We start from the raw sequence: 12258 nt of genomic DNA, 5'->3' as shown, positions 1-12258 counted from the left end.
GTGGGGGTCTGGAGGTGGTACCCCTTCCCCTTCCTCTGGCCCATCTCCTTCCTCCCCTTTCTGGGTTCGCTGAGGCTGGGGAGGGATGGGAACGCCTCCCGCGAGCCCCGCCCCGCCCCGCCCCGCCCCGCCTCCGGGCCCGCCGGGCCAGGAAGCGCGGAAGGAACCGCCGGGGGCCATGGACGGGGCCGTGATGGAAGGGCCGCTGTTTTTGCAGAGTCAGCGTTTCGGGACCAAGGTAGTGTGGGCATGGGTTGCTGAACCCCATCAGAGCTAGGGGTGGGCGACTGAGCCCAAACTGAGGGAGGGGGCTCGCGGCGGGTAGGGGAGCGGCGCCGGGACCCGGAGAGCCCCGTGACGTTCCCGCTAAAATGCTTTGCACATTCTTCGGAGAAGTGTCCGCCGGCCTCCGGGTATGCCTCTCCAGCCCTGGGGTGACAGAGCGGCATCCTCCAGGAGAAACTTCGCCAGCGATCGGGAAGCCTTGGTGTTGAAATCGGCCCGCGCGGGTCTTTCCTTCCCCCGTCGGGGCCGGGCAGCCAGTGCTTGTTCGCTCCCTCCCCAGCGTCTCTCGGCTCTTTCCCCAGAGATGGAGGAAGACCTGGGCGGTTCTCTACCCGGCCAGTCCCCACGGTGTCGCGCGGCTCGAGTTCTTTGACCACAAGGGGTCTAGCTCTGGAGGTGGCCGAGGGAGCTCGCGCCGCCTGGACTGCAAGGTGATCCGTCTGGCAGAGTGTGTGAGCGTGGCCCCCGTGGCAGTGGAGAGCCCCCCTGAGCCTGGCGCCGCAGCTTTTCGCCTGGATACCGCACAGCGATCCCACTTGCTGGCGGCCGACGCGCCGTCCAGTGCAGCCTGGGTGCAAACGCTGTGCCAAAACGCCTTTCCGGTGAGGGGCTCGGGGCTGCACTGGGCCCAAGAGGCGAGGCGGGGTGGGAGCAGTTACAGCGGCAGAGGAACTGGGCTGGCTCAGACCCTGGGAATCGGGGTGAGAGAATCACAGCCTCCTTCATACTCCTTCTCTTTACCCCAGAAAGGCAGCTGGGCCCTGGCACCTGCCGAGAACCCACCCAAGCTTTCCGCCCTGGAGATGCTGGAGAACTCGCTGTATAGCCCCTCCTGGGAAGGTAGATGGCCTGAAAAGCCCCAGCAGGGATGGGGTGGAAAGAAAGGGTGTCCTAGGAGGGGAAGTAGGAAGCTCCTAAGAGCTGGCTTGAGAGAGAGAGAGAGAGAGAGAGAGTGTGTGTGTGTGTGTGTGTGTGTGTGTGTGTGTGTGTGTTTACAATCTGCTCCCTTCCCCCACCCCAGTCCTGGCCGGGTCCCAGTCTAATTGTATAATCCTTCCAGGATCCCAGTTCTGGGTAACGGTGCAGAAGACTGAGGCCGCCGAGCGCTGTGGCCTGCATGGCTCCTATGTGCTGAGAGTGGAGGCAGAGAGGCTGACTCTTCTGGCCCCGGGGGCCCAGAGGCAGATATTGGAGCCACTTCTTTTCTGGCCCTACACTCTGTTGCGTCGCTATGGCCGTGACAAGGTAGGGTGCTGTCAAGACAGGACTGGCTGACTGGGTTGGGCACCTGTGGGAGGGGTGGACAGGAAGGTGGGAGACTGCACTCTAGATAACTCTTTCTTGCCTAGACCATGACCAACCTCCCTTTCCAGTGGTCTCTTTTTTGTAGGTCCCCTAACTAGTTCTAGCCCTGTGACTCACCTCCTCTGATGTCTCCTGGTAATGTGTTTCCCTCTACATCCTCTTCAGGTTATGTTCTCTTTTGAGGCTGGCCGCCGCTGTCCCTCCGGCCCTGGAACCTTCACCTTCCAGACGGCACAGGGAAATGACATCTTTCAGGCAGTCGAGACTGCTATCCACCGACAGAAGATTCAGGGAAAGGCTGGCCAGGGGCAGGATGTTCTCAGAGCTGATTCCCATGAAGGAGAAGTGGCAGACGGGAAGTTGGCTTCCCTCGCGGCCCCCCTGGAGCTCCCAGGAAGCCCTCCAGCCCTGTATTCTGAACCCTTAGACTCCCTGCGCATTCCTCCAGGCCCTTCCCAAGATTCCCTGTACTCAGACCCCTTGGACAGCACCCCTGCTCGGGCAGGGGAGGGGACACAGTTAAAGAAAGCTCTCTACTGGGACTTGTGTGAACATGTGCAGCAAAAGCTGATAAAGGCCAAGTTGACAGACCCTAAAGAAGACCCCATTTATGATGAACCTGAGGGCCTGGCCCCAGCCACTCTCCGGGGCCTTTATGATCTGCCTCAGGAGCCCAAGGATGCGTGGTGGTGCCAGGCTCGGGTGAAGGAGGAGGGCTATGAGCTCCCCTACAACCCTGCCATGGATGATTATGCTGTGCCACCCCCTCGGAGCACAAAGCCCTTTCCAGCTCCCAAGCCCCAGGGCCTGGCCTTATCTGAATCTGGTGCTGCAACTGGCAGTGGCAGCCAAGGCCATAGCTCAGACACTGCCCTGTACAGCCAGGTCCAGAAAAGCGGGGCCTCAGGGAGCTGGGACTGTGGGCTCTCTGGAGTAGTGACTGACAGGACTGGGGCCAAGTCAGAGGGTTCCACGTGAGAACTGGGCGAAGCTGAGGCTGCCGATAGGAGGACCATGGGGAAGGGGCATGGGATCAAAGAAACCTGTTAGAACCAGCAGGAACCAGAGGGGCCTGTGTGCAGAGACCGGGGTACAAGGGGAGTCAAGGGAAGGATGATCTGTCCCAAGAAGTCATGGAAGCGGGACAGAGTCATAAAGGGGCTCAGGGATGGGATCTGGGGGAGGCCAGCACCTCTAAGTCATCCCCACCAAAGGAAGGGATAGCTGCTGGAGCAGAACTATAGAAAAGGGTATTTGGTCAGACAAGGTATGGTTTGAGAGGCTTGTATGGAGAGGCTTGTATGTCTCCTTGTAAAGGGAGACACTGAGCTGTGTCTGGATCCCTCCCGCTTCATTGTTCTTTACCATATATATATATATATTTTTTTTTTTTGGGGGGGGTAAGTTTTATTCTCATTAAAGTCAGTTTGGATTTAAGAGGTCTATGTCTGTGAACAGTCATAAAGGGGACAGAGGGGTAAGATGTACTGGGCAGACACGGGGTTAGGAGAACCAGAAAGGCGTTAGGGGCCACTGAAGGAGGAAAGGGCCCCAGGGAGGGGGTGACCATTCAGAGTCTGAAAGGTCCACTTAGGCCCACCTGGGGTGGGTGAGGCCCTGGGTATAACATCGGTAACCCTCAGTTTCCCCTGTTGCCCTTAATTATAGGCACAACCTCACAGGGTTTTTTGTATGGAAGGAGTTAAATTTCTCAAGTACTTAATTGATTTGAAGTGCAGAATAAGCATTTTACAAATGGTAGTTATTCTGTGGATGGACAAGGCTGCTGGGTGGGTGTGAGGAAAGGGGAACAGGGAGGGAAAACAGGCCTTTTTCATACTACCCTCTCCCCCGTTCTCAGCTCTAGGATGCCCCCCTCCCCTGTCTCTCATTCTCTCTTTCTCTCACATGTAGGTAGTTTGCATGTAGGTAGCAAGCACCAGCCACTTTTCTGTCTGAAGGCTGATGGGACTTGCAATGTGATGGGAGGGGCACAGGCTTTGAAATGAAGCTTAGATTTCACTCCTACTTGTTTGTCATGAGCTCGGAAAACCTCATCCTTCTCTCCTGAGGTCCAGTTTCCTGAAGGTGACCTGACATCATCCACCTGCTTACACAGAACTACAAGGAGAAATTTGGGTCTGGGAATACTCCTAACAATGGTGGAGACCTACTGGGTATTTATTCTTCATTTGTGTTAACAGTATCAAATGATCCAAAAGAAAAATAAGTCCCTTCTTGGAGAAAGAAGAGGGTCAGATGTGTCTCTTTATAGCCTGAGGAGTGGGGTGATGAAAGCATTGGAGGCGAAGGAGGGGAAGGCTCTGTTTCCCAGTCACCTGGAACTCGCAGAGGGTCAGGTGGACAGAAGGCAAGTCTGGCCACAGAAAGCCACTGTGGGACAGATCTGGGACCTTGGAATGGATGTGCTTTAGCAGGGCAGTCGGGCTATGGTGCTAGTGACTTAGGGCCCTAAGGGATACTCCTCCTCTGCCTCTTCTTCCTCCTTCTCTTCCATAGGAGGCTGGAAGAAGACTTCTGAGGAAGCTTTGCTGGCTGCTGGCATCTTGGGGCCTCTGCCAGGGGCTGGAGTCATAGGCAGAGGGGCCACTGTGGCTCGCACTCGATTTATTTGCAAAGGCTGAGCCTGCAGAGAAAGCAAGAAGAGCTTTCTGTGAAGACTAGACAAAGTCCTGATTTCCTATTCCATTCCCTGCTGGGTCTCCAGTCCTAACTGCTTCTTGGGTCCCATGAGTGACAGCCTTAAGGCCCAGAGCACTGGAGTCCCCGGGGCCCTAGCCTCCACAATGCCTATCTCCCAGCTGAGTGTCCTCCTCTGTCTGCTTGCCAAACAGCTAACTCATGGTGGGTTCTGTTCCCCTCTCTAGACTGTCTGTAGTTTGGAAACCTCTTTCTCTTGTAACTTCAGGTAAGACAAAAGTTTTTTTCTACAGGCTTTGTTACTGAGAAACAAGAAAAAGATTTATAAGAGCACAAAAGGAAGCCCATATACTACAGAACATGGATTTCATAAAAATAAATCCTCCCCCGCCCCCGCCAATTACTCTTCTCTCTTGGACTCTTGTCACTGGAGCCATGTCTCTAAGCTTCTAACCTTGGTCAGCCTCCCTTTCCTCATCTGTAAAATGAGATAACACTTACCTTGTAGGGATGCTGTGAGGATTAAATCAGAAAAATATATGTGAGAGTACATGTCATAAAACCTGGCAAATAACTGTTGCTTGGTAAATACTAATTTCCCTCCCCTTGGGCATTTCTTATCCCACCTTCTTTCAACAGAGGCTGCGGTTGTGGTTCCAACGCAGCCAGTTTGCTTAGTGGGACAGTGATCTGTTAAATGACTACTGAATTTCCCAAACACTGCAATTAAGATAACTAAATATTTTATGTAAATGCCCAAGCAAAAAAAGTCCCAGTACTGTGTAAGGGTTGTAATTTTCTTTGTCTAGGGTTAAAGGCTTCTCTTCCCATTGGTCTGTTCTTCCAGAGGATATCAGGGAGGATCTCCTTTGGATGGGGGACAGGGGAAGAGGACTCTGGCATTCTGGGCATAACGGGGAAGGAGGGAAGTACCTTTCTTACAGCCCGGCTCTTCGAGCTTGGGTGGAACCGGCCATGAGGGTTGGCAAAGGTGCTGCTCAGGTGTGAGTACAGGTGGCTCCAGACTTCCAAGGGGTTGTAGGTGGATTCTAGTTCCAGGTCATCAAGCATGCTCTGAAGAAGAGAGACAAGGCGCCTCACTGGGAAACGTGAGGTCACAGAACCCAAGATGTCAGGCAGAGACCTGAGCGTGAGAAGCTGAGGAGGTGTGATGGCCCTGGGCTTCACTGAGGGGTGTGAGAGAGATGCGTGCCCTCTTGGGTGTTCAGGCCCCCAGGTCTGAGCGCTTGTGAAGTGTCAGGCAGGGGTACAAGCAGCAACCGAATGGTGAGGGACACTGAGCTTTCTGGCCCCAAGAACCATGTCACAAGGATTCTGAGAAAGGCCAGAGTGCCGTGAGGGTTACAAGGGAGCCAGTGTGTAAGGCTGTGAGGGAGGGTGAGTTGGGGGCTGAGGTGCTCAGTCTGCAAAGCAAGTACACTGAGTTCTCGGCCTGTGAGGCGAGCATAACCAGAGGACATGCGAGCAGAGCATTCCTGAGCAGTCAGGTTTTCCGGCCACAACATCCTGTGCCAGGAAACAACTGGCCCTGAAGTGAGACGCTGAGTGAGCCACGGCCACTCGTGCCCACCTCTCTCGCATCCCTGTGGCTGCCAAGCCAAGAGCACAATCCCAGGCTCTGTCCTCTCGGCACGTAAGCCAGGAATCTAGCAGCAGGGGTGTGGTTCCAGTTCTCTGTGCCGTGAGCCCCCCTCCCACCCTCAGATGGGGAGGCTGGCAGAGGAAATCCAGAATCCCAATCCAAGATGAGAGGAGGGGAAGGAGAAAACTGGCCTTAGAGCTGTTCCCTCTTTTGCATCATAGTCTCATTTAAAGCTCTTCCTATTCTCAGCGCCTATATTGGCTGCCTTTTCCTCTTTCTCTCAGAGATAGAGGCGTACAAACACAGGCACACACACATGCATTCAGAGATTGCAAAGACGGACCCATGAGAACACACCATCACACAGATGCGTGCTTTTTTCCGCCTCACCTCAGTTCCTGGCCTTCTTCTCTGTTCCTCTTACCATACTCTTGGAACCACTTCTCCCTCTGCTCCCTGGTCCTTTCCTTCTGGGGCTGACTCGTTTCCCTCATCCCTTTCTTGAACTCCATTCTCTTCTCTCCCCTCTATCCCATGAGATCCGGGCTCACTTGCCTCCACAGTCTTAAGGCTGTCAGCAGGCATGTCCTCAGGTAGCAGGGGGAAAGGGCTGGGCAGCATCAGTTCCCGAGTGGCCACTGCCTTCACCAGCAGAGTGGGAGAGTGAGATGGCAGGATCACGTAGAAGGTGCTAGCGGGCTCTCTCAGTTTGTGTTCTCGGTTCAGGGGCTCCCCCTTGGCCAATAGCAGCCATTCTCTTTTCTGAAACAAAGACACAAAAGTGTAGGCTCATCTTCAGTCTTTGGCATGTTTGGAAGATTAGTCCCAATTGCCGGCCTGTTTACTCTCCCTCCCCTCAACTAGTTCTCGACGTTTTAAAGCAGTGCCATCATTTTGTGCAGCACAGAACTCTGAGGGGGTCTGGTAAGCCAGGCAAGTGGTAGGTGCCTGCAGAAGTTCATGGTTTCTAACATTTTGCTTATTATCTGGAGATGCACTGTGTTCCTGAAGACAGATCCAAAATGTCTGGAAAGTACCTGATGCTTCTCAAGTCTGTCAAATTGGAAATAAATGATATAGAACTCACGGTATTATGTGTGCATGGGGAGAATTTGCCCCTGGTCCTAGGACATGGCCTTTTTAAGCCTGGAAGGGATGTTTGCTGGAAGGGATATTAGGAAATTGCAGGGCACTCCATTTCAGTTGGCTCAAGTAAAAAGTGAGGGCTTATTACTAGACTCCCAATTCTTTTTTAAAAAAAGTATTTATTTGTTTGACTGCGCCAGGCATAGTTGCAGAGTGCAGGATCTTAGATTTTGGTGCAGCATGCAGGCTTTTTAGCTGCAGCATGTGGGACTAGTTCCCTGATCAGGGATTGAACCTGGGCCCCCTGCTTTGGGAGTGTGGAGTCTTAGCCACTGGACCACCAGGGAAATCCTTCAAGTACCTTCTGATGTGGCTCAGGGTTTGGATTATTATCATTACTTTAATCTTTTTTTTCATGCTGGTTCATGTATTTGTTTGTAGATTAGTTTGTTTATTTATTAAGAATTTGTTGAATGCCCGTTATGTCCCAAGCACTAGGTATGGGTATATAGAAATTCATTAGACACGTGAAGCAGAAGGTTTGTAAACTACTGTTTGTCCAAGATTTAGGATGACCAACTGTTTCAGTTTGTCCATCTTTAGCACTGAAAGTCCTGTATCCCAGAAGACACTTCAGTCTTGGGCGAACTGGAGCAATTGGTTACCCTTCTAAGACTCCTTGGAGAATAAAATATCTTGCCACCGTGGCAAGTCTCTGGGGGCTAAAACTATGGCAGTGTGACATTTCTTACACCTCAGGGTTATGAGGCAAATTCACAACTGTTATATCCTGGGGTTACTAAAAAAATCTGAATGCAGCACACAAAAAAATTATGATCCCTAGAATTTGAGTCTATTGATTTTAGGGACAATGGCTAAAATTATGTTAGAGAAGTGATATGTAGAAATACATGAGATCTCTCAAAAGTAACTCCTGATGTGGGAACTGTCAGAGGACTGGGAAAAGATTGATTTGAAAGGATTTTACAGGGCACTTTAAAATTTCTGGACTAATTTACAGAGAGATTGACAGAGGCTCTGGAAGAAGACAGGCAAATATACCCTTATTAGAATGGTAAAGATATTAATTTATCTGCATTTCCCAGGAACATCCTGAGAAAGTAAGAGGTAGGGAAATTGAACTTTAAGGCTCCTATTTTGACTCTGAATTTCTAACCTCTTCCTGGACAGTGATTATTTGAAGTCCTGGAACCAAGCTTGAGCATGTTACCCAGGTCATGGGTTGACTTGTTCCTACAGGCACTGAACCTGTGATGGAAATAGTTAATTGACAAACCAGGTATCTGAGGTTGAGAAAAGGCAGTGGCATAGGGGTGTCTCAGAAGACCTTGGGATCCTCAAATTGAACAGTGCTTAATGACTTCGTTGCTATTGTTCAGTCACTAAGCCACGTCTGACTCTTTTCGACCCTGCGGACTGCAGCAGGCCAGGTTCCTCTGTCCTCTACTGTCTCCGGGAGTTGGCTCAAATTTACGTCTGTTTGGTTGGTGATGCTATCTAACCATCTCTTCCTCCGCCTCCCCCTTCTCCTTTTGCCTTCAGTCTTTCCCAGCATCAGCGACTTTTCCAGTGAGTTGGCTTTTCCCATCAGATGGCCAAGTATTGGAGCTTCAGCTTCAGCAACAGTCCTTCTGATGAATATTCAGGATTGATCTCCTTGCAGTCCAAGGGACTCTCAACAGTCTTCTCCAGCACCAGCATTCAAAAGCATCAATTCTCTGGTGCTCAGCCTTCTTTATGGACCAACTGTCACATCTGTGTATGACAAATGAAAAAACCATAGCTTTGACTATACAGACCTTTGTTGGAGAAGTGATGTCTCTCCTTTTTAAGATGCTGTCTAGGTTTGTCATCGCTTTCCTTCCAAGGAGCAAGCCTCTTTTAATTTCACAGCTGAAGTCACCATCCACAGTAATTTTGGAGCCCAAGAAAAGAAAATCTGCCACCGCTTTCAATTTTTCCCCTTCTATTTGCCATGAAGTAATGGGACCAGATACCATGATCTTTGTTTTTTGAATGTTGAGTTTCAAGTCAGCTTTTACACTCTCCTGTTGCACCCTCATCAAGAGGCTCTTTAGTTCCTCTTCACTTTCTTTTTCTTTTTTTTTAAAAAAAGAATAAAAAAAAAAAAAGAAAAAGAAAAAAAATCCTCTTCACTTTCTGCCATTAGGTTGGTATCATCTGCATCTCTGAGGTTGTTGATACTTCTCCCAGCAATACTTGATTCCAGCTTGTGATTCATCCAGCCTGGCATTTTGCATGATGTACTCTGCATAGAAGTTAAATAAGCAGAGTGACAATATACAGCCTTGTACTCCTTTCCCAATTCTGAACCAGTCCGTTGTTCCATGTGAGATTCTAACTGTTGTTTCTTGACCTTAATACAGGCTTCTCAGGAGACAGGTAAGGGGTCTAGTATTCCCATCTTTTATTTCTCATAGTTTGTTGTGATCCACACAGTCAAAGGATTTAGCATAGTCAATGAAGCAGAAGTAGATGTTTTTCTGGAATTCCCTTGCTTTTTCTGTGATCCAACAGGTGTTGGCAATTTGATCTCTGGTTCCTCTGCCTCTTTGAAACCCAACTTGTACATCTGGAAGTTCTCAGTTCACATACAGTTGAAGACTAGCTTGAAGGATTTTGGCATAACCTTGCTAGCATGTGAAATGAGCAAAACTGTATGGTAGTTTGAACATTCTTTGGCATTGCCCTTCTTTGGGATTAGAATGATTAGATGACTGCTGAGTACTTTAGAATATGTTTTTTTCTAATTCAAAAGAAAGGAGCATGAGTTGGATGCTGAATTTACCAGAAGGTGGGTGAAAAAATTTCTATACTTATGTTGTGGTTAGGGACTTTGCTATGTAAGGTGTCAGGGAGTTTAGATTTTAGGAGGTGGAGGTTGATTCTTATTAGAACAGGTGTGACAGGGGGAGAATTGAATGGCATGCTGTATTCCAAGTTCAGCCTGATTAAAGTCATCCTCCCCACTTCTAATTACTAAAGCTCTGAAGGAAGGTGTGGTGTGGCAGCCACTGTTGGTTTCCTGGACACTGCCCCCACCCCCTTTCTCTCTGTTAGTCTTTCAGTGATATGTAATGTGGACTTAAATAATGAGACATCAGCAGAAGTGGCTTCTGGAAAAGCTTTGTAATGTGCTGGCAGGCTTTTTGCGCCTGCACCCTGCCCCTTCTTTCTCCCTAGGACAGGACTTGATCTTAAGGCGCAGCAGCCAGCTTGTGACCATGAGGCAGCAGGCATGAGGATGAAGTATACCTGCTAAGGATGCTATGGGAAAACAGCAAGAGCCTGGGTCCTCGACAGCACTGATCAACTGCACCAGCCCCAGAATTCTGTCCTCGCTCTTTTGTTACATGAGAAAAATAAACTCTTACTCAAAGTAGAGTTGGGTTGGTTTTCTGTTAGTAACAGCCAGATGGATCTTTTACAGATTTCAAAGAAAAAGAAGAAGAGGTGGTTATTTATTTCTAGTATATGGGAAAACAGGAGTAGAAGGGACAATTCAATGGCACTGGTGTAGGCCTTGCTAGAGGGGCAGGTGGGAGTTTATTATTATCAAGTAAAAACTCTAATCTCACTAAACCATTCCTTCTTTGACTTGCCATCAATGATGAAAAAGTGAAAGTATTAGTCACTCAGTCATGTGTGACTCTTTGCAACCCCATGAACTGTAGCCCTCCAGTCTCCTCTGTCTGTGGAATTCTCCAGGCAAGAATACTGGAGTGGGTTGCCATTCCCTTCTCCAGGGGATCTTCCTGACCAAGGGATTAAACCTGGGTCTCCTGCATTGTAGGCAGATTCTTTATCATCTGAGCCACGAGGGAAGCCCATCAAGATAATGACCTGGGACCAAATCCATCCATTAAAGAAGCACTGACCCACTCCTGAGTGGGAGAGCTCCTGAGGCAGCCACTGAGAGTAGGGAAGAGCCAAGAGCACTCATTTTGCATTGCTTGTGGGAACAGACACATTTCATTGTCATATGTGTCTAGGAAGAGAAATTACAGCTAGATGTTGAAGCTGGTTTTAGAAAAGGCAGAGGAACCAGAGATCAAATTGCCAACATCTGCTGGATCATAGAAAAAGCAAGAGAGTTCCAGAGAAACATCTGTTTCTGCTTTATTGACTATGCCAAAGCCTTTGACTGTTTGGATCACAATAAACTGTGGAAAATTCTGAAAGAGATGGGAATACCAGACCACCTGATCTGCCTCTTGAGAAATTTGCATGCAGGTCAGGAAGCAACAGTTAGAACTGGACATGGAACAACAGACTGGTTCCAAATAGGAAAAGGAGTTCGTCAAGGCTGTATATTGTCACCCTGTTTATTTAACTTATATGCAGAGTACATCATGAGAAACGCTGGGCTGGAAGAAACACAAACTGGAATCAAGATTGCTGGGAGAAATATCAGTCACCTCAGATATGCAGATGACACCACCCTTATGGCAGAAAGTGAAGAGGAACTCAAAAGCCTCTTGATGAAAGTGAAAGTGGAGAGTGAAAAAGTTGGCTTAAAGCTCAACATTCAGAAAACGAAGATCATGGCATCCGGTCCCACCACTTCATGGGAAATAGATGGGGAAACAGTGGAAACAGTGTCAGACTTTATTTTTCTGGGCTCCAAAATCACTACAAATGGTGACCGCAGCCATGAAATTAAAAGACGCTTACTCCTTGGAAGGAAAGTTATGACCAACCTAGATAGCATATTCAAAAGCAGAGACATTACTTTGCCAACAAAGGTCCGTCTAGTCAAGGCTATGGTTTTTCCTGTGGTCATGTATGGATGTGAGAGTTGGACTGTGAAGAAGGCTGAGCACCGAAGAATTGATGCTTTTGAACTGTGGTGTTGGAGAAGACTCTTGAGAGTCCCTTGGACTGCAAGGAGATCCAACCAGTCCATTCTAAAGGAGATCAGCCCTGGGATGTCTTTGGAAGGAATGATGCTAAAGCTGAAACTCCAGTACTTTGGCCACCTCATGCGAAGAGTTGACTCATTGGAAAAGACTCTGATGCTGGGAAGGGTTGGGGGCAGGAGGAGAAGGGGACGACAGAGGATGAGATGGCTGGATGGCATCACTGACTCGATGGACGTGAGTCTGAGTGAACTCTGGGAGTTGGTGATAGACAGGGAGGCCTGGCGTGTTGGGATTCATGGGGTTGCAAAGAGTTGGACACGACTGAGCAACTGATCTGATCTGATAGTAAAGCCATGCATACCTGGGGATTTTTGGAATCTGGAAGGGCATCAGGAAGAAGTTGTTGCTTTGGCA

The 12258-nt window shown here is 49.3% G+C and overlaps 2 protein-coding genes across 5 annotated transcripts in view; one reads left to right on the top strand and one right to left on the bottom strand.

Annotated features, from left to right (window-relative positions):
• The first annotated feature begins 87 nt into the window (after positions 1–87).
• DOK1 (docking protein 1) lies at positions 88–3027 on the top strand. 3 transcript variants are annotated; one of them, XM_019969864.2, is made up of 5 exons: positions 88–238; positions 588–887; positions 1032–1125; positions 1346–1530; positions 1756–3027. In XM_019969864.2, the coding sequence occupies exons 1-5, from the start codon at positions 179–181 to the stop codon at positions 2566–2568; spliced, it is 1452 nt and encodes a 483-aa protein (XP_019825423.1). In that variant the 5' UTR covers positions 88–178; the 3' UTR covers positions 2569–3027. The 3 variants fall into 3 exon arrangements, with proteins under 3 accessions (XP_019825423.1, XP_070654501.1, XP_019825424.1); XM_019969865.2 differs by lacking the exon at positions 88–238 and having other exon boundaries at positions 754–887; positions 1036–1125; XM_070798400.1 differs by lacking the exons at positions 88–238; positions 1032–1125 and having other exon boundaries at positions 750–887.
• Positions 2972–12258, bottom strand: part of M1AP (meiosis 1 associated protein) — a 95544-nt gene continuing 86257 nt past the window's right edge. Inside the window, exons 8-10 of one of the 2 annotated variants that reach the window (XM_019969866.2) lie at positions 6410–6616; positions 5185–5325; positions 2972–4237 (exon numbers count right to left, since the gene is read on the bottom strand). In XM_019969866.2, the coding sequence (XP_019825425.2) occupies positions 4055–4237; positions 5185–5325; positions 6410–6616 (531 nt within the window). In that variant the 3' untranslated portion in view covers positions 2972–4054. Of the gene's footprint in view, positions 5326–6409; positions 6617–12258 lie in introns of both variants that reach the window. The other variant, XM_070798399.1, reaches the window with a different exon arrangement.

This window comes from Bos indicus, chromosome 11 (assembly GCF_029378745.1).
Source record: "Bos indicus isolate NIAB-ARS_2022 breed Sahiwal x Tharparkar chromosome 11, NIAB-ARS_B.indTharparkar_mat_pri_1.0, whole genome shotgun sequence".
Lineage (NCBI taxonomy): Eukaryota > Metazoa > Chordata > Mammalia > Artiodactyla > Bovidae > Bos > Bos indicus.
This window is presented reverse-complemented; position numbering and strand designations above follow the sequence as displayed.